The 27,677-nt window shown below is 36.2% G+C and overlaps 1 protein-coding gene and 1 long non-coding RNA gene across 2 annotated transcripts in view; one reads left to right on the forward strand and one right to left on the reverse strand.

Moving 5' to 3' along the window:
* Positions 1 to 621: 621 nt before the first annotated feature.
* On the forward strand, positions 622 to 2,348 carry LOC113234519. Its single transcript, XR_003310794.1, has 2 exons — positions 622 to 1,581; positions 1,954 to 2,348. It is a non-coding gene; the product is annotated as an uncharacterized LOC113234519 (long non-coding RNA).
* A 2,122-nt stretch (positions 2,349 to 4,470) lies between these two features.
* LOC113234486 (cilia- and flagella-associated protein 251-like) overlaps positions 4,471 to 27,677 on the reverse strand; it is a 31,372-nt gene continuing 8,165 nt past the window's right edge. Inside the window, exons 6-16 of the mRNA XM_026469820.1 lie at positions 25,589 to 25,697; positions 24,256 to 24,449; positions 22,794 to 22,945; positions 20,480 to 20,666; positions 19,498 to 19,652; positions 17,990 to 18,214; positions 15,041 to 15,132; positions 11,501 to 11,735; positions 10,717 to 10,936; positions 5,268 to 5,377; positions 4,471 to 4,878 (exon numbers count right to left, since the gene is read on the reverse strand). Of these exons, the coding sequence (XP_026325605.1) occupies positions 4,720 to 4,878; positions 5,268 to 5,377; positions 10,717 to 10,936; positions 11,501 to 11,735; positions 15,041 to 15,132; positions 17,990 to 18,214; positions 19,498 to 19,652; positions 20,480 to 20,666; positions 22,794 to 22,945; positions 24,256 to 24,449; positions 25,589 to 25,697 (1,838 nt within the window). The 3' untranslated portion in view covers positions 4,471 to 4,719. The remainder of the gene's footprint in view (positions 4,879 to 5,267; positions 5,378 to 10,716; positions 10,937 to 11,500; positions 11,736 to 15,040; positions 15,133 to 17,989; positions 18,215 to 19,497; positions 19,653 to 20,479; positions 20,667 to 22,793; positions 22,946 to 24,255; positions 24,450 to 25,588; positions 25,698 to 27,677) is intronic.

The following is a 27,677-nucleotide window of genomic DNA, read 5'->3' on the forward strand; positions in this document are numbered from 1 at the left end:
GCATGCTTTAGGCATTTGCCTAAAATGTGCGAATTTCTCATCCCCGAAAAGATGCTGTAAAAGGAACAAGCATCGCATTTCTTATAAAGGTAATGTACGAGTATACCTCGTGTTCACAAGGTGGCAAATATGTTCTCAGCCTTTTAGATTTGGACTATCGTAGCGACATCTCTTTAAAATCGTTGAAACTAATTTGTCTGTTTTATCGACTGTGAGTCTATAATGCTAAACTCTTTAGATTATAAGTTTTGGCTTCAAGTTCCTCTTCCCTCGGTATTCCTCTTACTCCATCTGACCCTTGGAGTGGTTACACAGAGTGACTTAGCAGCGATGCACACGCGCGTACGTGAAACGCGCGATTGCATCGATACAAACACGCGATTGCACCGATGCAAACGCGCGATTGCATGGACGCAATCGCTTATAAATCACAAGCGTAGCGATGCATCGCTGCTATAAGTCTAGCCGGTGTGTACTCGCTCTAAGGCAAATTACATACGGCACCGTAACAACAGTTGTAGTCGCTTTTACTTTACTTGCTGCAAAAACTAATGCGATACTTACGATTTTAGTAGATGACGCCAAAACAAAAATAAAAAATTCTGTGTATTAATTACAATTTTGTAAATAATTACAATTACTTAAGTAATTATTCAAATACTGGCCAGCCCTGGGCTGAGACCAGATAATGGTATGATACAGTACCGTTACTTTCACTTCATTTTGAAACACAGATTTGTTCTGAATAAACTTAAATATGATGTTGCATTAGAAAAGGCCAGTTTACAAGAGCAATCCGCGTCGAATTGAGATCCTTGGTTTGATTGAAAAGTGCTAATTAGTAATATTTTATAAGGATATTTGTAGTTTAAGAAATATAAATACAATAAACATTTTCAATTTGAATATTTGCGATGGTATAGTACTCAATATGATTTTTCTTGTAAAAAAAAACCATTTTCAGAATTTCAGAATTAGAAAAATAATTAAAATATTGAATAATTACTACGTCGCGGATCAAGGACGCCTTCAAATTAGACGCTTATATAAGCGCTACAACCGCGCCACTACTAATTTCTATACAATATTTAGAAGCGCACTTGCAGTGCCACAGTCGCGCCACTTTTGCAGACTAGATATTGTTTGTTATTGAAATCTGTAGCGCTTAACTGCAGTGCTTCTACAATCGTCTAATTTGAAGGCGCCTTTAGCCACGGTTTTTATATTATAAAGGCAATTTTGCTTAAGATAACTGTCACTTTGATTGGCGATTTAATTGTATGTTTAAGTGTAATGAATAATATTTGTAATAATGTATCTATATCGGAGAAATGGTACAATTTCTTGTGATCACCGATTCCAAAACTGGCTAAAAATCGGGGGTCAGTTGCAACTCGACCTTGTAAGGGAATCACCGCTTTTTAACGTGGAATCGGCTTGAGTAGGTCGAAATAATTGTAAAGTAACCATGTAATATGAGCGAAGCGAAAATGTTGCCCGTTTCGCTTCCTCTCGAAGTGCCAACGAAAAGCAATTATTTTTTTCGTTTCTGACCAACTTAATGCGATTCCCTCTCGATAAGTGTGCGAATACCTTTAAGGGTTCCTTCAGATTAGAAGCTTATAGAAGCGTTGCAGTAGTAGCGACAGCTGCACGTCTCTAGACGTTCAGTAATTTTAAGTTCACTAATTGTGACTCAAAGTGGCACGACAGTGGCGGTGCAACTGTGCTTCTAAATATTATATCGCACCCCTCGTGGAAGAATGGTATAAGTGGAGTTACGTCAAAAACGTTTATTGCTTGCTCCATTAGATACAGAAAAATATAACCCACGTCCTCTAATATTATGCATAGAGTTAAAAGAATTGAAGAGGATGTGGATTATATTTTTCTGTATCTAATGGAGCAATGAACATGCTTGACGTAACTCCATTTATGACATTCTTCCATGAGGGGTGCGTTTATTCTTATCGTTCTAGGAGTTTCATAAACAACCACTTTTGTTCTGTGACTTTTTGAAAAACAATAAATTTACCATATATGATAAAATTTCATATTTTTAGATCATTCATTTTTTAGATCTGTGGTAGTAAGATAGTAAGTTCAAACGTGCAAGTGAGGTTGTTGTAACAACGGCTGTTCCAGCAGAACTGGACGGCCGTGTGAATGGGTCGTTACTTGGTCACACGAGCTGCTATCGATCCCAGGCCTTGTACTCTCGTTCTTATTTGGACATTCTTCCGGAACAATTATTGTCAAATAAGTATTCGACCCAATTAAAGAATGACGCTTCACACTTGACGTTGTTTTTCAATTTGCTCGAGTATTTGACGTTTATTGTTTCGGACGGAGAACGCGAGTACAGGGTGGTTCCGAAAGCAGTATAGTGTGACAAATTTAGGAATCAGGGACCACAAGAAGTTGTACCATTAAAAGGCTATTTTACAACAAATGTCATTAAATATTTGGCATTATTTTCATAACCTAAACTTAGAGTATGTATTAATAACAAATATGTCCTACAAACATTACTACGTATCTATTAAATTTTTACGACAACTATCTTTCTTTTCTTTTTGATCTCTGTAATGGTTGTCTGTGTATGAGGCCACCGAGTCACCCTACATTGTTTACATCTAGTCGACTCGGTCGACTTCGGCCCGAGTGTTTACACTGGGTAAGTTGTCGCCTTCGACGGGTGAGTGAAAGCAACATATCGACCTAGTGTAAACCCTTTGTTGCCCGTGGTATTACCAGCAGAACTACACACACGGTCACACGGGCAATAATAATCTCCCGTGTAACTACCGACAGGCCTAGGAGTATCACGGGTCATTTTTTTTTGTCCGTGGTACTACCACAACTGTTATGGATAGGCATGTCGCATCGAGTATATAACCAGAAATAGATTCGAAATAAGGGCTATATATTCCTGGTAACACATTAGCCATACAGGTCTTATAAATATCAATTCACGTTTGCACTGAAATATAGACAGGCCAACTACTGACCTGTGCGTCTCCGTATATTCCAAAAAAATTTTTTTTTTATTGTAATAAAAATAATATCTAACAATGCCGTGCTGTTCTATTCGGTGGTGTGGGAAAAACAACAAAACATCTAATTACAAAATAAACGAAATCACATTTCATCGGTAATTAAATATTAAATATGTATGTAATTTCGGTCCATTATAGCAAAACTGAAGTTAACTGGTCGATTTGAAGTGAAACAGTTGACAAAACCCATTGACGACACCCGTCAATTGTTTCGAACTCGGGCTGGCCAATCGGAGCGCAGTTGTCACAGTAATGATATGGCAGAATAATTTTCAAACAAATTAAATGACATTTCGTCTCTATTTCTGGTTGTATACTCGATGGCGTGTCGCTTACCACCAGTGATACGACTTGTTTGTGCCGTCACTTATTTATTTATTTGTACTTGGTATTAAAAATGAGAAACTTGCCGTCTATTGATACAGAAATAAATCTTCTTGGCGTGTCGACTCTGACGTTTAAATATTTGTGAGAACCAGTACTTAGCGACTGTGACAGCATTGGACAAATAATTTTAACTCATGGTCAATATAATATTACAAGAAAACGAAATTGATTACTCGTATTTCATATTAAAGAGGAATTAATAAGTATTAATATTAACATTAGATACAACATCGGCGTCCTCAGGCTTTCGTCCTAAATGTTTTTAAAAACAACACATCTTTTTACAATCCTATAACAAGAATGTGTCGCACATATAATGACCTTAGGACAATAAACAATTATATATATTTAATTCTAAGTGTCACGTATTTCAAAAGTCCGTCTCAGATGTCCTCAAATAGTCCAGTTAAACTATAAAAATTAAAATAATATTTTTGTCTTAGTTGGTTCGTTCCGTGGCTTAGTTGGTATAGCGTCTGGCATGGTATGCAAGAAGACGTCGGTTCGAATCCGACCGGATCGAAGGAATTTTTTCTGAGTGTTTTTTCTGAGTGTTCGATCTTTGTATAAATAATTTATAACAAACTAGTGGAGTAATTTCACAAAAAAAAAATTGAATATCAATTCAATAAAAATTTAATTAATACAGTGAATAGCGACATCTCGCCAGGACTGGTAGCTGTAAAGGTACTAACTGGGTGATAAATCTTTCAAAGATTTCTCACAGATGGCGCTACGACTAAAAAGTCGTTGAAAGACCCAAGTACAAAGACACGACGCAAGCACATAGAAAAATTCGTGAGGTCCGTTGGTTCGTTCCGTGGCGTAGTTGGTATATGTAGTGTCTGGCACGTTATGCAAGAAGACGTCGTTTCGAATGATCGAAGGAATTTTTTCTGAGTGTTTTTTCTGAGTGTTCGATCTTTGTATTAATAATTATAACAAACTAGTGGAGTAATTTCACAAAAAAATAATTGAATATCAATTCAATAAAATTTTAATTAATATTTTTTTTCTTCTTTGTATTTTCTTTTATATATTTGTATTAACATAAATTTTGCAATTTATAATTAATCGATAGGAACTTGCCTAAACATGCCGTACGTACACGCTTGGTTGGCATTCTGGTTCAAATCTAGTTTTAAACAAATTAATGTTAATCAATTTTGGATGTCGACGGTTGTATTCGTCTAAAAAAATTCTATTCAAAGCAATTTACATAATATAACCTACTCCAGGTTATTGATCCTTCAGTTATTGGTTCATGGTAATACTAAATCCACATCCTATTAAACTCGGTATCCTTAGCGGACTCCAAAGAGGAACCACTATTTTGTGAAACCAGCGAATCGGGGACCGACAAAAGTTCTATCATTGCGTCTGCATCGGGCACGCCCATTATTGTCGTAAGAAGGTCGTGTAGCTTCAATTTCTGTAAAAACAACGACAGGAATATTGTAAAAGCTGTGTGAAAAAAATATTTTCACCCGACTAGCTCGGAAAGGCTGTCTAATTAGATATCTGCGCGCAAAAGCGATTTTTCCACGCTAGCGTGGAAAAGGTTTTTGGAATTCGAACTTGACGATGAACTTTTCGTTCGATGAAAAAAAAACTTAATGACACGTTCAACTACGCGATTTGTCGTACATTACTTATCTAAGTAATAATAATTTAAAGCTTTGAGTGGTACTGCAACTGTTATGGACAAGCGTGTAGTTTACCATCAAGCGCACGACTCGTTCGTTCCATCATTTGATACTATAAAGAAATAGGAAACGCAGAATTTTCCGTTTGAAGTCATAGTCGAAAATTTAAACTTACTTTCGGCAGAAACGTGAAATCGTCTGGACTCATTTGTGCTCGATCGTCAAAACCGATTCCGGACACGATTGACAGGAGATACCACGATAAGTTTCTTGGAAAGTTTTCGCCTGTAAAAACAATGTCGCACGTTGAAATCAATACCAAAGACAATATTAGTGTCTTAACAACATCGAGTATGTAACCAGAAATAGAACCGTAATAACATATAACCGTAATAACAATAAAAAAATAAGTTTGCACTGAAATTACAAATTAGAAAGCTGAAATAGTACAGCGCCAACAACTGACTTGCGTGTTACATTTTTGTATATTCCAAAAATATTCTGTATTTATTGTAATAAAGAGAATATTTCTAACTATTTATATTTATAACTGTTCCATTCAGTGGTGTGGGAAAAACATCAAAACATCTAATTACGAAACAAACGGAATCACATTTCATCTGTAATTAAATATGTAATATTTCCATTTTCGTCCATTCATGCAAAGCTAAAGTAAAACTGGTCGATTTGACGTGAAACAATTGACGACACCCGTCAATTGTTTGAAAAAACAAATATACGCGATTTAAATCCGGAAAAATAGTTTCATTTCCTAATCGAATATAGTTACAAATTTATTAATTACTCATTAAATTTCGGTGTCTAAAAAGAATGTCCCCTATGCTATGAAAGGGAATTAAAAAAAAACATTAAAAATTCGATCCCGTTACTTATTTTTCAACACATTTGCTCGTAACGGGCTTCTTATTGTATCGCTTTTAGGCTCATAAACCTAGCTATTGAACACGCGTTTGTAATTATATTACAAAACGTGTGTGTAATAAGTATAGGCTTAACCGGATTAAGATGTATCTCACAACAAGGCCTATGTATTAAAACTATGCATTCTTAAATTATCCGGGTTATGTCTTTGAAATTAACTTGGTCTATTAAAAAAACAGCTCTAACCTACATATTATAAGATTCAAATTACAATGACAGTAATCCCAAACAAACAGGGTCACAGTTTTTTTTTTTATTTCTGTTTAATACGGTTGTGTAGTCTTACCTTACAAATAATATTTTTATTAATAAATTTATATTTCTTATTTGATGTGATAAATATAGAAAAACATACACAATATACACCTATAAAACTTTAATTGAATAAAATTACTTATTTTGGATAATATTTTACACGAATTTGAGTGAAATAAGGACATATTTATATTATTTCGCATTGGCTGTTTAGGAATTTCACCTAAGTCTCATTATTGCCGAAGCACCTGCGCGCGCATATCCGCGCCGCGGCGCCAGGCGCAGAAAAAATAACTCTGCGCGCCAATTTCCATTGATACGTTCGAAACATTTATATACGCTGTGTGTTAGATAATTACCTAGGTGTTTAAAATGTCCTGCTCAAGCACGGAAGAAAACATTTTGATGGATTTAACACCGCCCGAAATCCTCACAGAGGCACAAAACGCAAGTGACAGTTTATTACCTTCGAAATCCAGAGAAAAATACATGGCTGCATATGAAACTTTTATACAATGGAAAACCAACAAAAAAGCGTCTTCGTTTTCAGAAAATGTTTTTCTTGCCTATTTTAATGAACTGGCGAATAGGTTTAAGCCCAGCTCGCTCTGGTGCATTTATTCTATGTTAAAGACCACAGTAAAGAACAAGAATAACATAGACATAAAAAACTATTCAAATCTGACGGCATTTTTAAAGAGACGCTCTGATGGGTATGTTGCAAGAAAATCGAAGGTACTTTCGCCAACTGACGTCGAAAAGTTTTTAAAAGAAGCCCCCGATTATCAGTATTTAGCAACAAAGGTCAGTTGATCGTATTAAACCTTAATTTTTTTATGTTTTCATTTTTCTTGTATTATATTCGCGAAAATACCTATATTTTTAATTTCTTTACAGGTTGCAATGATATTTGGTGTCCCTGGCGCGTGTAGACGCCAAGAACTAAGCGAAGTAACGGCAAAAGACGTAGAAACTCATGGCCAAATGCTTTTGATTAAAATTAACAACACTAAAAATAAGGTACCGAGATCGTTTGCCATTCACGGTCCATTTTACGACATAGTAAAAAAGTACGAAGCGCTTAGGACAGATAAGGCAAAATCCGATCGGTTTTTTCAAAACTACCAGAAGGGTAGATGCGTGGCTCAGCCAATAGGCATTAATAAATTTGGTGCAATGCCTAAAGAAATTGCCAAGTTTTTAAATCTACCCGACCCGGATTTATACACTGGGCATAGTTTCCGAAGAACATCAGCTACATTGCTAGCTGACTCGGGAGCTGATTTGCTTACTTTAAAGCGTCATGGTGGCTGGCGATCTAGCACAGTTGCTGAGTCTTATGTTGAAGATTCAGTTCGAAATAAGTCCAACATATGTACTCAAATAACCCACGCTATAAATCTGGAGCCCCAGGTTAAGAAGATGTGTCCTGAACCGCAGCCATCCACCTCCCGTGATACAAGTTATTTGTTACCTAGGTTGTCTATTTCTGAGTCTTTAAATGAACCACCACCACTTTCATCCATATTTGTACACAATGAACCCGTATCACCGACTTTTACGCAAGAAGACAATAATGAAATAGTAACAAATAATATCACACAGACGGTTCAAATGCCTAACAAAACTGCACGTTACCATTTTGAAAATTGTACATTTAACAATTGTTTTAATAATTAAATTTAAATAACTACATTTTTGATAAAATCAAGATACAATGACTTTGATAGGCTTTGGAGACTCTTAATTAATTGCTATTGGTAGATATAGTATAAAATAGAATAATATTATTTACATTAACGTGAGCTTAATATAGTATTCAGTGTATCTGTATAATTAATGCCAAATAAAGCTATTTTTCATTTCCATTTTACTCAAGTTTGTTTCATTTTCCTCGCAAATGTGTTGAAAAACGTCGTATGAAACACGTGTGCTTTGATCATTACACTCTCGGCTTTCTTATCGAGTAATAACGCCTCGTGTGTAATGACCAACTTAGCACACTTGTATCATAATGTACTATAGTAAATCGATCCCATTACTAATTTATTAAGGTCCTATTACGATATTTGAGCAACAATAAAAAATTAATAATTAGTAGATTAGTAACTATTGCGATTCTCAATCGATATTTGATCAACAATCAAAAAGTGGAGTGTAGTAACTGATTCATATCAAGAATCGAATTATTTCGATTATGTTGAGTGACTATGGCCCATCGCTAGCGTGACGTGAATGTGAGCGCGCTGTGTACGGACGCACATATTCGCACAATCTCGCATGCGCCTAGTGTTAGTTAATGGAGAATTTCCATTTCGAAACTCCATATTTTTCAGAACACTAACAATTTTTCTTGTTTTTTATTATTGGCGGTGCGCTAGCGAAAGCTAAAGATTTTGCCAGCATGATAATAACAATAATAACACACACACTCAACATACCTCCGCACTAGGGAAACCCTGTGTCGCAGGTGCCATGGATACACACATAGACAACTACAAATTACACCCAAACTCACAAGAGAAATAAATGTCGACCACACAAATATTTCTCCCGGACCGGGAATCGAACCTGGGACCTCTGCGTGGCAGTCCGGCATGGTAACCGTTCCGCCACGTAGGCAGTTAAAGAGCATCAGTGTTCCGCTAAAATAAATATAATTCATAAAGTATGAAAAAAACCCAATATTTTTCCACAATTGACAGTTGACACCTGTCAAAAGTTGAAGATACTGAACGGAAACGATGGAGTCAATACAAAGATTTTTTACCGACCATTCTTTTCGCTGTTGTTCAATCATTTAAAAAGTCATTTTACTCTAACGTGAGTTTCGCAATATAATTTATTAATTATTATTTTATAATTCACGCTACGTAAAACTTCAAAAGATACACCTATCTAAACGTATAGTCTGTCTTTTGAAGACGGAGTAAAATGACAATTGTAGGGTTACCAGTTTTCATAAAACTTTAAATAGTTATGTACTTGTTGTCGATAGTTTTATCGATAGATTGTGAAAGAAGATAAAATTTTGCCGTAAACGACTGAATATGTGAAAAGTATTTCGTTCGCAAGTATAATTCGTGAATCAATTGTACCCATATAACAACCAAAATTTTACGAATTCATGACTAAGAACTTAGAAATGTTTACGGAAACCGCAGTCCCACCCACAACCACGGCCGACCGTTGCGGGTGGAAACCGCTCCGTAAATTTTTAGCCTAAAAAGTTGTCATTTTGCAGACGTGGCCCCGCAGCATAGTAAATACAGTAGAAGTGGTTAGTTAGCGTCAGACGCGTGCCAACTATAGGTCTCGAAAGACCTATCTGAGCTCAGTCCGCCATTTTCACTTTGTATGGTACGGTTGTGTCATTCTTTCGTGCAAATTCTTTAAAATCCTAGTAAAATGCTTTATTGTGCTGGTTTGAAGTGCAAAAATGATAGCTGCGCCGAAAGTATTACCCGTGGTCATTGACTTACAAATAAATGGACGACGGGTCTAATACAAAAACCACGAAAAAAATGTCCCAAGTCAACCTATTCGAAATTTAAATTGTTATGTCATCGCAGTATCGCGCTGTCCGTAGAACAAATGAAGACTAAAGCGGAGTGTCACGCTCTGTATACGATTTTAGCGCCTTACAAGTGCGGACACTTTTTAGCGCGGACTCGACGTCCATATAATTGTAAGTCAATGCCCGTGGTGGTATTTCATATCATCGGAAAGCCTTATTTTAATAAATTTTCAACTATATGTTTATCGAATTTTTTTTTGTTACAAGAAACGAAAGTAAAGCTTATACACCTGCAATATAGTCGCTTCTTGTTTGGAGAACAAATCAATAACTTCAAGTCGTCTAGATGGCAGCACATTGATTGAAATTTCAATATAATATCAAAACGTCGTAACTTTCGACGATATACCAAAATGGTAAAGTTTAAATTGTATTAACCATCCAGAATGTGTGTTATTTCTTTTGAAATTTGAAACTACGATCAATCAATATCAAGATTTTGTAGGGTTTCTAATTAAGAATGTGTGAGTTTTGGCGATATCGATTCTGATAATAATCGATTCCAATGTTTTTTTCTTCCGTATGTGGCCCTATCACACTAAGAGCATTTGCGCAGTACGTCCGATTCGTCCCCTGATACTTTTTGATAATTTATTATACTTATATTAATTGATACTTGTCTTTTAATTTTGTCGAATAGTACTTATTTGACAGTAATTGTTTCGGACGGATGTCGGACAGAAATGGAGAGTAGACCCCCAGTTCCGAATCCGAGAAATGACGGTCCGAAATGTAATTTATCTCTTGTTGTACAAGCGACTTTCGTATTTTCTCCGAGTAGAATCGGACTTAGTGCACAAGATATATCCAAAGTATTTGTATAGTAATGCGCTAAAGGTACCTAACTCACCATATTCCGAAAGAATGTCCACGAACATGTCCCTGTCCACCACATACTCGTCCCTTCTAAACGTGGCGAACGTCTTGAAAGCATTTCTAATCTTTCTGACATTCTCACCAAGGGCTGGTCGATGATTAAGATATAGTTTGACGAAGTCTTCAAAATCAATTTCAGTTACTGGCTTTTTTTGGTATATTTTGTGTCTAGCTTCAACTAGTAAGTTTTCTACCTGTAAATACATGCATTAACAGATATTGTAATATAGTATAATGTAGGTATATCTATAATTTATTATTAGTTAAGTAGGTAGTCTTTAGTTGTTATGGAACCATCGAGTAACCAGAAATAGAGTCGAAATGTCATTTAATTTGTTTGAAAACTAAGTAACTTTGTGAGAAATATTTGTATCGCTTACATTTATTTCTCTCGTGAGTTTGGTTGTAATTTGTGGTTGTCTATGTGCGTGTCCATGGTACCCGCGATACAGGGCCTCCCTAGTGCGGGGCTATGTTATGTGTGTGCGTTATTGTAAAAAAAAAGTACATATTATATAACTTATACTATAACTTTCACTGAAACAGTGGCAACACGCGCTCAACGCCCTAAAAGCGCCCGCCATGTGTACGCTATTCAAAAACCTAACGCGCGTGAACGCTTGTCATGTGAACATACCCTAAGGCCACAGGCTACCACGGCTCCACCCAACCCAAGTGTTCAATAAATAAATTATTATTCTCCTTTCACAACCTTTTGATAAAACTTAAGAATAATAAGAAAAATACTACGTATTTACCTCATATTCCGAAGGGAAGTATCCTAAAGCGCGCATCAAATCAGGCAAAGAGTCTATGGGTATATAATCTTTAACACCTCTCTGAGCAGGAGAAAAAGTCCCTTGGCACAATATCTGTATGTAATAGAAGAGGTCTCTGATTTCCTGGAAGAGCCACCCTGGTCTTCCGTTTTCTATTAAACAGTAGTATGGGTCGAGATCGCCTCCGCCGGCAAGGGTGGTAGCGTCAACAGAACTGTAACATTGATTGGACTTAAATACCAACATTTGACCTTTTGACGATTGTTCTGGTTTCACCTACTGCTGGGTATAGGCCTTCCGAAGTGTGTGCCATCCACCACGGTCCATTGCTAGCCGCATCAACGTCTTGCCTCACCAGTTTTCACCTAGTGTTGCTATGTGCCCCGCCCTACTCCGTTTGAGTTCCATGATCTGAGTACCAACAACCTGAACTTTTGTTCGTCGTCGGATTTCAACGTTCAACGATGATGGAGTATGCACACCTGAATAATGCAATTCAATCTCGCCTTGAAAAGGCCCAAAATCGTCGAGAAGAAGAATTGCAGAGAATTTCACTCTAGATTCGTTCGCCATATAAATGTGGAAGCGTAAAGACTGCCGAGTCCGGCGGTCAACGTGTCATGTCATTTCCACGGTCGGTCGGCCGGTTTTGTTTTTGTTATTTTTCATTTTTCTTTTGATTGGTCAGGTTTGCGGCTATTGCAATAGCTCTTGATGACGAAGTATTGGAAACACAAATTGATAGTAGAAAAAGAAGATGGTGTATACATCCTGCCTGGAGAGAAAAAGAATCCGAAGGAGAATACGCTATACATAGCATTTTGCGCTTGCGCTGTCCACTACACTGTAGTCCAACGTTGGCTAACCTCGGTGTGCCCGGAATGCATTCATATTACGACGGGTCGCGATCGGGCCGGGTTGGAACCTGCCTCGACCGCGACACGGACTCGGCCCGGTCTAACATGAAATTCATACAAAAGCATATATAGATATTTGACCGTATTCCGACCGGTGCACGTGTAACATGAATCAGCCTTTACGCTTCATGCCAATCATTGGTTTATCCATAATATAGGGGTGGAACCATTGACTTACAATTATATGGACGTCGGGTCCGTGCTAAAAAGTGTCCGAACTTATAGGGCGTTAAAATCGTATACAGAGCGTCATTCACGCTTTAGTCTTCGTTTGTTCGACTGACAGCGAAGCAAGCAAAATTAGACAGTACTGCGATGACATTACAATTTAAATTCAACGTTTTAGCTTTTTCATATTCCTTTACATGTCACTACGTTTAAATAGGTTGACTTGGGACATTTTTTTCGTGGTTTTTGTATTAGACCCGTCGTCCATTTATTTGTAAGTCAATGGGTGGAACCCTAACTTACGTCTAATCCTTTGATGTTTGATGTCAGTACTTCCCTGCCACCTTGTCCTAAAAGCGGCTCCAATGGAAAGTCAGCGTTACAGCAGTCGAGCTGTGACATATGCTGAGTTGCATCCGTCCGTAACTGCATATGGGACTTGTGAACTTATGTCTCAGGGTGACGGGAGATGCGACAGTGCCGCTCAGATCTTTGCAACGGACAGGCGTGTCGCTTACCTCCAGGCGCACGGCTCGTTCGTCCCGTCACTTGGTAATACTTAGTACCATAAAAAAAGTCCAGGGAAGTGTTGACACCATACCTATTTCTATACAACCAAACAGTATTGTGATAGTAACGCCTGAATCTATTAATTACCTATATTTAGTGAATTATAATAAAATTGACAAAACGTCGTCTATACTAAATATACCACGGACATAATATATCTAAATAGACGCCGCAAGTGCACCTACTTCCTGCGCAATGTAAGGTATAAACGCTTTGCCGGTGCTATGCTTCAGAAAACGTGAAAAATGCCTAATAGTGCCATTAGAAACTGCAAAATCACCACAACTGTGAGATAGTAACGGTCATTCTCACATTCGGCGTCCTCAGCCTAATTACCGTAGCCATTGTTTTTTCGCGCTTAATGTACCCAATAATATTGAAATATAAACAACTTTAAGCTTAACTATCAATATGTCGCATTAGAATAGACAAAGTAGTTTTCGAGTTATTAATACACGAATATTTTGTGGAAACGGTAATTAGATCTAATAACCGTAGCCATGGATATGGCAATCAAAAAGTTCAAACATTTTTAAGAAAAACCGACACTATTTGACACACATGAATTATTATTTCTATATTTTGTTACATTTGTTCTATTTCTACTCATACAAGTGCCATTCAAGATTTTTGAAATAAATTTAAAGCAAGTTGATAGTAATATATAATAGTAATATTTTAATTATATATATAATTAAAAATTACTCAAATTCTTTCTTACGATTATTCACAGCTGTTACAAGAAAAGAGTAATAATTTACATTATAATTGATTCTGCCGATAAAAAATGTTAAAAGTTAAAAAATATATATATTATATCGGTGTAATTCATTACAAAAAGGCATAACAAGGGAAGAAAATTAAAATCAAAGTTATTTATATGTTGTTAAGTAGTTGTTCTTTATAATTTATGTTTCTATCTATTCTTAAAAATGTTTGAACTTTCTAATTACCGTATCCGTATATAATTATATCTAATTACCGTTTCCATAAAATATTTGTTTCTTAATAACTCGAAACCTCTATTCTTTCTAGTCTATTCCAATGCCATTTGGACATTATGATAGTTAAGCTTAAAGTTGTTCTTATTTCAATGTTATTGGGTATATTAAGTGAGTAAAAAACAGTGGCTACGGTAATTAGGCTGAGAACACCGAATGTGAGAATGGCCGATAAATAAGCGGGGCGTTTCCTTACACAGGTATGTAATTTTGTAATCAGAATATGTATAATTTATTTTAATATAAATTATTTTCAATTTGAATGAATTTCGAGAAAACAAATATGGAAACGAGTGTATGCCGCTTGATTCGTACATTGCAGCATTTACTTGGTGCAGTACACTTGTGTTCCTTCAGCAGTAGGCTATGAATATCGAAAGAGCGATACTTTTGTATAAAGCATTTAGTGCCGTGTTTATTTAGTTCATGTTTTTCATCAAATTTTACGAATTAGTGATTATTCACTTGTTGCAACACAGATCTCAATTCTGATCGATTTAGGAAACAAAAGAATGATAATTCTTAAATCCTTGGAAAATGTTACTTATAAAAATATTCTGTAAACTTTGTGGTTGTTTTTTTTAGTTTTCCGGAGCAATTTTTTTTCCAAAACATGTATTAATAAAGGACTTAATTATCTTATTCTGCTATTATTATTATTTTTGATAATTATTTTATTATTTTACTATATTAATATTTCACGGCTTCGTATAATCAATCGCTTTAACGCCGAAGAAGGTTTTCCAACACTAAGTAGTGTTTGTGACGTCATCGGAGGTACAAAAACGTGACACGCATGGTTTTCGTACAGAGCGCGGTACTTGGGGAGTCTATGTAGATATATGTCTATGAAATATACTCACTCCTGAACAGCTGACCATATTACCATGCAGTTGTCCTTGGAACCAATTGTATATAAATTGTTCAGATCTTGACGAAAGTTCATGACGGTCAACTGAAAAAAGCAAGCTTAAATTGTAAGGTTAACAACAATCCTAGCGAAAATTACGCGATTAATATTAAAGACGCTTAATTACATTCAGTTGTCACAAGATTAACCATTACAAATAGCCAAATTGAGGCGCAAAAAAACGTCGTTTATTTCAATAAAGGCAGAATTGAACTTGACAGTAAGTAGATACCGAGACTTAAGAATCGATATTACCTCAGCGTGAATTAAAATTTTCCCGTACTAATATGGTTTATTTTGCTTGAGTCCAGAGCCAGAGACGCTGGCTTTATTTCAGAATTTAGTTTTTTACAAACGACTTAAAAGCGATTTGTAAAATTTATATTATATACGTCGTAGAATAATAACGCATAGAAACTTAGTCCGCACACGCTAAGTGAGGCAAATTGAAGCGCTCCCAAAGGGACTACACGAGCGGGCGGGCCTTCAGTGCTCAAGGTCAACTTCCACCGCGAACAGATCAACAATTTTAGCTAAAAATGACGAAATATGCGGTAAATGAGTGTAAAAATACGTCAGACAAACATAAAATAGATACCAACATCACATTCCACAAGGAAGTAACGCGTTTCAACTTGTATTTTTACATAAATATTCACTAAAACCGAAAATTAACATAGTACTAAAACTAGCCTACATGAATTTGATTTTTGCCTCACTTGTGACAGTTCGTTTGATATGAAACTATCATTCTATGCGTTATTATTCTAAGGTATACGTGTTCTATTTAATTCAGTTGATATTAAAAAATCATTGGTGTGTAAAAGTACCTACTGAATTCAGCGGTTTTTTTGTGAAATTTCGAGGTAACTTATTTTTTTCCAAGGTGATTGATTTAATACTTTCACTGTTTTGCGGAATCAATCAAAGCCAGACTCTTAAAAGACTCAGCTTAATTACCGTAGCCATTTCATTGTAACCAATCATTGACTTACAATTATATGGACGTCGGGTCCGCGCTAAAAAGTGTCCGAACTTATAGGCCGTTAAAATCGTATACAGAGCGTCATTCACGCTTTAGTCTTCGTTTGTTCGACTGACAGCGAAGCGAGCAAAATTAGACAGTACTGCGATGACATTACAATTTAAATTCAACGTTTTAGCTTTTTCATATTCCTTTACATGTCACTACGTTTAAATAGGTTGATTTGGGACATTTTTTTCGTGGTTTTTGTATTAGACCCGTCGTCCATTTATTTGTAAGTCAATGTAACCAATTGAAATATGAACAAGTCCGTTAGGTAATACGAGTATGTCTAAATGACATTAGAATAGATAAAATAGTTTTTGAGTTATTAAGACATAAATATTTCATCAAAACGGTAATTACAATTTGTTATTTTCCACGGCTGATGTAATTACAAAATTCAAACATTTTTTTAAAAAACAAAAAGTTTTATTTGGATTGTCTAGGTACTCTTTTTGTAATTAATTACACCGAAACACAATATTAAGGGTCGTATTCTAGAACTCTATTCAATGCTCAAGTCAGGATTGCACTGGCAACACAAGCACTGGAAATACGACTCTAATGGCAAGGACTTGAGTATGATTTTCAGTGCTCACTGCAATACTCAAGTTCTGATCTGAGTATTGAGTAAAGTTCTAGAATACGACCCTAAGAGTTCGTCCGGGGAAGTACTGCCACTCACTTAACCGCTCACGCGATACATGCAGCCTAGAGGTGTCGGTGATGATTTTATACCGATTTATCCGGATATCGAAGTTATAACAGGTAAAAGAACTAATATTAATTGCTATTTCGGTAAGTACTCTAGCAAACCATAAAGTTTTTAATGCCTGGGTCTGTCATTTAAAAAAAATAAACAACTTCAAAAATACGTCACGACAATCGTGCGTGTTATTGTTTGGACTGGTGATTTCGGTGTTTATTTATTGAAAACATACCGTAAGTAGCGTTTTTTAAGTTTACCCTGAATATAAATGTTTATAAACTATACTTTAAGGAGTAATTTCATGGTAAACGTTAGAACCACTCAAACGGAATATTATCATATTTATCCAAGTACACCAAAAATTTCATTAGTGCTTTTTAAGTGCAGGACTTGCGGTGTATTACTGCATTTTATTGAGATGTTTTTGTTGGTAGTACGGAGGGTATTTATTTAGCAATGCAGAATAATAATTTTTATTTATAAAAACTTGTATTTAAACTGAATCCTTTTCTAATTTGCGAAACAGTGAGCAGCGTTCCGGTTCGGAAGCGTAAAGATGCTGGTAAATTTACACGCACATGGGCCTTGTCCACTTATGTCTCAAGGTGACGGGGGCAGTAACATTACCCCACAAATCTTTGCAGTTAAAAGCACTGAGTGGCACTGCAACTTATGGAGAGGCGTGCCACTTACCACCAGGTGTGCGACTAGTTCCTCCCGTCACAAGGTCTCATAAAAAAAGTCAATGAACGAGCAGTAGCATAAAAAATGACGTTTTCACCACCGCAAAAGCGTTTTTTGCAGGCTAGCGTGGAAAAGGTTTTTGAAATACGAACTTGACGATGGACTGCGGTACACGTAACTTTTTCTTTCGATGAAAAAAAAAAGATAAAGACACGATTTGTCGTACATATTTATGTAATATAAATCGTTGGTATATTTTATTCTTATTATTGTTGACATTAAATTAATAATGACAACGACAATGACAAATGAACCCTGGCTACGCTTAGGAATCTACTTTTGAATCTTTTTTAATCTTAGCTTCCTTCGCTTGCTGAGGATTCAATACACTCGTGTTAAACAACAACTTTGCAGTTTTGCATGACAAGTAATTACTTATTTCAAGTTTAAAATTTTACCTATTCAATAAATGATTGACATACGCGATTAGGATGCCCCAACTGAGCAGCATGTTTCCAAGGGTTTCCATCCAGGGGCAATCTCTGCAGTCCAATAACGTACTTAGTAGCAAACAACAAGTACTCCACTTCTTCATCCTTTACGATCCTCGATATCAACTCAATTTTGTTAACAGGTTGTTCATATCGGGGACCAAGTATGGTCGATAATGTCATTGTCGTATCGTAGTTTATAATTTTGTATTTGTGCTGGAAGAAAGAGTTGCAGGCTGTATCAGACTTTCTAATATAACAATAACACAGACACTCATGGCCCGGCACTAGGGACACCCTATGTCGCGGGTGCATTGGACATACAAAGTCAAAGTCAAAGTCAAAGTCGCGGGTGCATTGGACATACACATAGACAAACACAAATTACACCAAATCTCACGAGAGAAATGTAAAATGTAGGTCGTATAAATATTTCTCTCAGCCCAGGAATCGAACCCGGGACCTCTGCGTGGCAGACCAATAACCGTTCGGCTATGGAGGCAGACTTTAAACCGAAGTCTGCTCGAGGAAAACTAAGTTTTGAAAGTACCAAGACCAGTTTGTCGACAAAAATGCTTTTATGCTAAAGAACACAGAACAATCCATACAGTACAAGTGCTTAGTGGACGTTGCACGTGTGCCAACAGTACGCGGAGTTCCGCAAATTTGAGCTCAGTGCGCCATTTTCGCTTTGTACGTTATGGTCGTGTCAATTATCACATGCAAAATCTCGGAAGTCGTAGGAAAATGGTCTAATTCGGTACTTTGGAGTACGAAAATGTTAGTCGCACTTGTATTATCCATAATGGTGTTTCCTAATTACGTGATAAACAAGCGTGTTGCTTACCACCAGTGATGTGACGTCTTCGTCCCGTCCCTTTGTATCACGAAATAATCTTATATCATAAACAACAACTTTTGTTCGTCATACAACATTTTTACATGAAATGATTATCACTAATTTCAGGCCACCACGCTTTTCAGCTTACCACGGTATGACTTCTTTTTATTTTCCCGATATTTCGGAACGGTTGCACGCTCCATGGCCACGGGTTGACTGGACGGCGGCAGATGACAGCTTTAAGAGCAGACATATCTGTCTAGTTCAGTGATAATCATTTAGTGAATAACCTTAAAAAATATAATAAATTTGCCAAAAATAAACTTTTAAGTTTTTGTAGTACTATCTGACATGTTTTAGATTTGTATTTGGTAATAATGCAAATGTCCTCTCCAACGATCTCCACCTCCGCTCCTGCGTTTTGCATCAAACTGATATTTATGCTAGCGCTTTCTTTTGTTACCGCACAAAGTTGTCACCGTTTAGTGCAATCTATTTTAGAATATTTTTTATTTTTGTTCGAAAGTAAAATCTGTTAATTTACTAAAAGGTATGGAACAAAAGTTGTTTTTTATGTCAGTAATGACTTCTGCCAAGTTGTTAGTATCTTACAAATAACTCTATTTCTTGTTCCTTTTTAAGGTACAAGTTTACCAACCTGATCGTTGGCAACCAGTATCAAGGGCAAGTCCATCTTGCAGGTTTCAGGGTCGACGTATTTTGGAGTGGGCCAGTTGATGGCTGTTAGAGGCACAGCAGATTGGTCCATCCTGTCTAAGCTTAAGATTTCTAAACATTCATCCTTACTTTGTCCTGAGAAAATAGGATAGGTAAAAATCAACGTAAAGGAAATAGCGGAATTTATTTAATTGTTTTCGTGCTGTTTCAATGTAAGTAGAAGCAGCATATGTCCTTGTGAAAGAATTCGCAAAGGTAACTTCTGGCATCATACCTTGTCCCATCTACCAACCAGAGAGAGGGAGTTGGGAAGGTCCCAGAACGCTATTGGTATTTTCTGTGACCTGTCAAAGGCATTTGATTGTGTTGACCATATTACTCTTGTTAGGAAGCTGGAATGTTACGGTGTAAATGGCAAGGTGTTGGACCTTGTCTCGTCATATCTCAGCGGTAGAATTCAGAAAGGAGACATAAATGGAGTGACTTCTTTGAGTTCTTCGGTATAAATGGGTCTTCCGCGGGGCTCAATACTTGGACCTTTCTTATTTCTCATTTATATTAATGACCTGCCATTCTTTGTTATGGACCACTGCGAAATACTATTGTTTGCTGACGATACATTGATTTTATAAAACAGACAAACATGACGTTAACTATGACCATGTTAACGATACCCTCTCTAAGATAAATTATTGGTTTAATGCTAACAATTTATTGCTTAATGCCAAGAAGACAAAGTATGTTAAATTTGATTACTTAACGTAAAATGGACTAGTCCAAGCATTGAAATAAACGGAGCAAAGTTGGACCTTGTTAATAAATTTCTACTTGGGAGTGACCTTAGATAGTAAACTTCAATGGTTACCACATATATCTACCCCGTATTAAAAGCTCAATTTCGCTTAAAATGTCAATTACATTGTTTATAATAAGGACGGCAGACCTGTCCACGTTTTGCTTACCAATATCGTATTCCACCATAATGCGATCGGTTCCCAAAGAGATAAGCTTGTAGTCTCCGTTGGGGTTTTTCCGTGGAAGAAACAAGACGGTAGTAATATCTTTATAATGAGCTCTATGCTTCCCGATGAAGGTCCATTTTTGAGTGTCGCAGTCGTATTTGTACACGCAGACTGTTTTGCCTGTGTCCTGGGGGCCAATCGTGCTAATTGTCAACGGTAAAACCAAAACTAAACTACAAACGAGACGTCGGTAATGTGACACGTTGCGTACATTTGCTATCGCGCTAATTGTCAAAGGTAAAACCTAAAACTAAAACGTTGCCAATTGCTATCGCGCTAAATATTTTATCGTTTTAACCACACTGAATACAGATTTTACTAGTTTGTGACAAGTTAGCAGTAGATAGCACTGGTAGACGGCTGCTTCTCAAATATTAATTGATCATCAACAACCCTCTAAGGAGAGGGTTTAGTTTGCGGAAATTTGTCTTGAGAAGATCACACTTTTTCAAGGGTTTTAACACGGATGTTTTCCTTGTTTGTGTAATGTCTCACATAAATATTTTTAATAGATTTAAATTTGCGGAGAGAAAAACAAAGAAATACCTTAATGGATTAGAATGATATACAGTAAGTTTGTAAAGTTGCCTTAACACAGACTCCAGAAATAACTAATTAGATATTGTAAATATTTAAGAGTCGACACATCGAGTATATAACCAGAAATAGAGACGAAATGTCATTTAATTTGTTTGAAAACTATTCTGCCATATCATTGCTGTGACAACTGCGCTCCGATTGGCCAGCCCGAGTTCGAAACAATTGACGGGTGTCGTCAATTGTTTCACTTCAGATCCACCAGTTAACTTGAGCTCTGCTATAATGGACAAAAATTGCAAAATTACATATTTAATATTCAATTACCGATGAAATTTGATTCCGTTTATTTTGTAATTAGATATTTTTCTGTTTTTTCCCACACCACCGAATGTAACAACACGATAGTGTTAGAGATATTATCTTTATTACATATTGTTAGAGATATTGTGGAATATACGGAGACGTACACACAGGTCAGTTGTTGGCGCTGTACTATTTCAGTGCAAACGAGAGTTGATCTAAAACACGCTTATTGCTCCATTAGATGCAAAATAATATAACCCACATCCTTTACAACTCTTTAACTCTATCTACATTATTAGTCGATAGACTTATAAGAATTTGAGAGGATGTGGGTTATATTATTTTGCATCTAATGGAGCAGTAAGCGTGTTTTTGACGTAGAATGATCAAAATCGGTTCACATATGTTGGAATCATCGCCTAACATTCACAAAAAATACATTGGAATTAAGAAACTTCTCCTTTTTTTATGTCGGTTGAAAAGTGCATACCACTAAAGGGATTAAAACCGTTCAAGCCTCAATTGAGAAGCAGCCGATCTGGGCTATGGAAGTCTTAAATTATTCGTAATTTATGGAACCCAAACAATATTATACAGTATCTTCGCAAGACTTTTGGGTCAATTTAGTCAATCAGGAGGCAGTATAGGAGGAGTATATATCTGTATAATAAAATTAATAAAACTTTAAACATATATCCGTTAGCTGCTCGTGAAGCTAAACTTAAAACTAAGAACTGGCTATTAACTTTAGATTACCATAAAACTGAAGCCTTATTGTAACAACTGAGAAAAAATAAAGTATTTGCAGGTAATAACAATGTAATAGACTCTATACTACTAACGTGCGAATGTATATTGTCACACACAAACGCAGGCACACACACACCTACACCCGCGCACATGCACGTTCACACACACTCACTCACACACACACACACACACACTCAGTAAAACATATAATATGTAATTTATTTAATAATGTACCTATTAAAATTGTTAAGAAATAGGTAATGTAAGGTCAAATGTTTGAGAGAGGACACTGACTCCTGTAACACAGGTTATACCTAGCTCAGGTGTCAGGGACTTCACTATTGTGTTGTAACTATTTTGTAACAATAAATATTATTATTATTATTATTATTATTATATTATTATTATTATTATTATAGTATAGGGTTTGAGTAGTGTGCTAATTGATATTTTAATTAGCAAAAATACGACTTTTTTTTAAAAACTCATTACAGTTCTGCGTACAGAATTTCAATGACATTTTTCAGCTCAGTGGCGAGTAGCATAGACAACACAATTTTGAATCAGAACATATGGTATGATTTATGAAATTGTAATTGACAGATTAAAGTACAGGCGTAGGAAAAAATATTTTTGAACTTGATCGTAAAAATGTTATTACCGAAAATGCCAGGGTAAGTGAATCTTCGCTATAGGCAATATCCTTTATGGCGAATTTAGTGTCCTTGAATGGTTTCGGCGTTTTGATCTCCAGTGTGGTGGGGTCCAGGAATAGCAGTTGGCCGTTGTTCAGACCACAAGCTAGGTGTACACCTGGAATTTTTTTTATGTACACTCAGTCTTTTATCGCAGACCAACTTTAATACTATACATATATTCTTTGTTGCACACAGACAAATACAAAATAATACAAAAAGTAAAAATGACAGGCACAACAGGCGGCCTTATTGCTAAATAGCAATATCTTCCAGGCAACCTTCAAAAACTGTAAGATTGAGAGCGCAACAGAATACGTATTTAATAAACATATTGCATATACACAAATGAAGAAAAAGAAATTTAATAATAAATAATAAAATGAAAAGTAAAAAATCATAACTTTTTGAGTATTCTCCAAGATTGAACTCAAATTTCAAACTTTTTTTTATAACGTCATGTGGCAGGACGAACAAGTCGTGCGCTTGGTGATAAGCGACACGCCTGTCCGTAACAGTTGCTGTGCTACTCATAGCTTTAAATCAAAAAGATCATAGAGGGGTACTGGCACTGAACCCGTCACCCTGAGACATAAGTTGACAAGTCCCATGTGTGTACACACTTCACCAGCATTGTTACCCCTCAAAACCAGAACGCAGTAAGGTGACAAGGAGCTCTACTACTGCAATCCACGACGCCTTCCTAGACCATTCATATTGAATGTTTATACTCATACCACTTCTTTTTACAACCCTTTGACGAGAATGTGTCGGGCCTACAATGACCTTATGGCTGATGCTGGCGATGATTTAGGGATGGATATATTTGACAATAATTTTAAAAGGCCTTGCAATCGAATCCATAAGCACCGGATTTTCTCTCTTTCATAGTTATAGTCATAGTAATTCTATTTTATAATTATTAATACAAATATCGAACACTTAGAAAAAATTCCTTCGATCCGGCCGGATTCGAACCGACGTCTTCTAGCAAACCGTGCCAGACTATACCAAGTAATCCACGGAACGAATCAGCGGACCTCACGAATTTTTCTATGTACTTGTTTGTCGGATCTTCGTATTTGGTTTTCAACGACTTTTTAGCCGTAGCGCCATCTATGAGAAATCTTTGTGTTAATAATTATAACAAACTAGTGGAGTAATTTCACACAAAATAATTGAATATCAAATTCAATACAAATTTAATTACAATTAATAGCGACATTTCTAGCCAGGGTTGGTAGTAAGGTTAACTAACTGGGTGACGAAATACTTTCTTAGATTTCTCATAGATGGCGCTACTTATTACATGGCGATAATTATAACAAACTAGTGGAGTAATTTCACAAAAAATAATTGAATATCAATTCAAAAAAAATTTAAAAAAAAATTAAAGTTCAATAAATAAATAAATAACTTATACTATACCTGACGGAGCGTATTTCAAGCATGTGACAGACAATTGTGGTATGGTGATTTCGCAGTCTCCTTTAAGTGATTCGTCCCTAGGCGGAATTACAATCTTGTAATATTCCCGCAAGTGAAGTCGAGTAAATATTCTATGTTCGTTCAGAAGGAACATCTCTATATTCCCGTCTTGGTAGCCTATGCAGGCTATTTGCCTGAAAAAGTACAATAGACGTATACAAAATACAATCAACCCTCTCGGGTCTTAACCGGGTTTTTACCCAAATTTTTGGGCAAAAATGGCGAGTACGGAAATTTATATAATTTTGTGTTATTTTCGTGTTTTTCACACACTCATAGACATTACCTGTCTCCGTCTCGAGAACGCTGTCGCTGTCCTGTAGTTAGGTACCTGAGTTCCTATCATTTAGTTAACGTTTATTTAACATTATTAACTAGGATACAATGATATTATGAGTTACAAAGTTACGTTTTAATAGTTTAACGACAAAACTGAAAATCCCGAAGAACCCGGACGGTTATTTGGTTGCCCTATGCCTACGCCCTATTCTCAATTCGACGAAATTTTTTTTTGTATGTATGTTACATGTTTACTCTGATATTTTTTTGTAGCCCCGCACTAGCGAAACCCTGTGTCGTGGGTGCCATAGACACACACACACACATTGACAACCACAAATCCAAGCTCATGAGATAAATAAATGTAGACTATACAAATATTTCTCCCGGCACGGGAATCGAACCCGGGTCGTCTGTGTGACAGACCAGGATGTAAGCTTTCCGCCACGGAGGCAGTTTCATTCATACTTATTGCAAATTTCGATGTAAAAAATCTTTTTTAGACAAAAAGGGGCACCTCCACACAGTACCCTTGCAATCCTGTGGATTCTCATTACTAGGGATGCACACTAACATTCGATATTTATGAACATGACGATTTTTTGTATCGATTTATTTCAACGATTTTCAAGTAAATCTATTTAACAGACAGGCAAATCAAATCGTCTAGATCAGAAAGCAATAAACATTTGTAATAATATCATTCAATGTGGACAAAAGTCAAATTGCATTAAATAATCCGTAAAGTTTTTGCCCTCGATTTCGGGCTTTAATGCATTTTAACCCGATTTAAACCCGAACACGATGATTCTTTTTTTGTTGACACGAGAAAATATTCCACCTGTAAGGGAGGCAAACTAGGGGATGAATCTTATTTCGCGTACTTACCGGTTTCCGATTTCAATAAAATTGGCAAATAAATGTAATTTCATGAACTTTTGAAGTCAGTTTATTTGTTCCGATGATTCGTCTTAATCATTTAGTTAAAACTTACTTTTCAGGGTGTACAGATAAAGAGGTGGCAGGTGATATTTGGTAATCCAATACAGTTGTCAGTTTTTCCGTTACAAAATCCACAAACCCTATGCCCTGGTTATGTGTCACTGTTGATTAATAAAATAATGTCATTATTATTCTCTACCCTATTCGTACCGCTCTTCGTAGTAAATAATACCAAGTTGATAAGAAATATTACTATATTTTCCGTAACTTATCACACGTTCCTGAACAATGTAGGTAGTACAATCACTTTATGTAAATAATTTACTCGTCTAGCCTTTCGGACTCTTGCACACCACTCGACAGAGCACCGGCCGATTCCGCCACCCCGTCCCTCCACTCAACCCTACTTTTTAGTAGCAGGGTGGGATTTGGCGGAAACGGCCGCAGATTGGCTGACGAGAAAATTAAGTAAAAATGAATTTATATTCAAATACGTGCTTAAAATTATAAGTGTGAATAATTATTTTAACGATCTACAATAAAATATATTTCGTTGTAAGCCTTTCCTTCGAATTAAACTGATATTGCAATTAAACTTTGTGCAATTGTGAATAGCGCCATCTATTTGTCACCAATATTCTATACAATGCAATGCCATCTAGTGGTCACATACGGTACTATTTATTATGTGCCAGGAATCAGTTATTTCATTAATTTGCAATATATGAATACATATTTCATCCATCTACAATAAAACTATCCTACACCTATATCTATACTCCACCCTACCTTGTGATGAAAGAGACTTAGGCTTTTAAAAAACTACTACGACTAGTCTAGTCTTTTAACCCTTGAGTCATAAGACTAAAACTGAAGACTAATTCGAGTGGAAGTCTTTTAACCCTAGGTAGCTTAAAATACTTATAGGACTAAAACGACTAAAACGACTGACACCTCATGGCCTAGGGAGTCGCGGGTGGCTCATGACCCGCGACTCCCTGCTACACATGGCGTAATTTCATTTCTATCTACAAGGTTTCAATCTGCTTTACGATTTTCATTGTAAGTAAATAAACGGATTATTTACTACATACTACTTACGTCATTTTTATTTATAAACTTCGGGTATAATAAGACATAAAATAGGTATAAGTCCATTGCAAACAACTTGTGTCATTTAAGTCTATCAAGTCGTTTAAGTCTCTTGAGTCTTTTTAATAAAAACTCGAACCCCCAGTCTTAATTTTAGAGTCGAGTGCAGTAAAAACGCCTTAAAAGACGCGAGTCTCTTTCATCACTATGTAGGGTCCCTACCACACTCCACGTTACCCCAAACCACCAGACCCAATCTTACTCAGCAGTGGCGAAAAATCAATTTCAAAAGTGAAGCGGATGCAGAAGTTAAGGAGCATTGCTGTAATGCAAAACTTAAATAACTCCCACTATATCTGAAAAAGTTCGTCTCCCTGGACCCGAATTCAGAACTCTTCGATATTTTACCCGAATCTTTCGACTGGATATCGTTCTCGAATCGAAGGGCGATTTCCGAGCTATTTAGAACATCGAATTAAACATTCGTTATCCAACAGCGTTTACGGAGTTAGTCGGTGAAATAGATTATTAGAAAAATTAAAATCCCTTTATATACATTTTTAAGACTTTAAAGGCCTAAAATGTAGGAATGCATTTAAAATAAATTAATAAAATTGAACAAAAACTGGCTTTGTAAACAATAGGACGTTCGTGTGATGTTATTTCGGTTTGGTTTCGAATATGAAAGTTTGACGTTCGATTTTGGTGCTGCGAATAAAAATGAAAAGAAATCAATCGACAATTGAGTTATCGTAAGGTTCTAAATCGACCACGTCCAAACGCGAATCGAAAACTTCCTCATCTACGGCCCACAGTGCTAATCATTGGACCCCCACAAATCTTACCACTTAGTAGACACAACTTAGTAACAAGTAATGAGGAGGAAAATATTTTGTCAATTTTACTCGTGATCGAGAAGGACACCAAAAACAGCGTTTTGACAAAAAGCTACGTAAAGGATTTTTCGTTTTTTTTTTGTACATTTTGAGGTTATTAACATAAAAAGATACATTTAACTTATGTTGTACATTAGATATTAAAGAAATCTA

The sequence above is a fragment of the Hyposmocoma kahamanoa genome, unplaced genomic scaffold, assembly GCF_003589595.1.
Source record: "Hyposmocoma kahamanoa isolate Upper Pololo Valley unplaced genomic scaffold, ASM358959v1 84, whole genome shotgun sequence".
NCBI classification, from domain to species: domain Eukaryota; kingdom Metazoa; phylum Arthropoda; class Insecta; order Lepidoptera; family Cosmopterigidae; genus Hyposmocoma; species Hyposmocoma kahamanoa.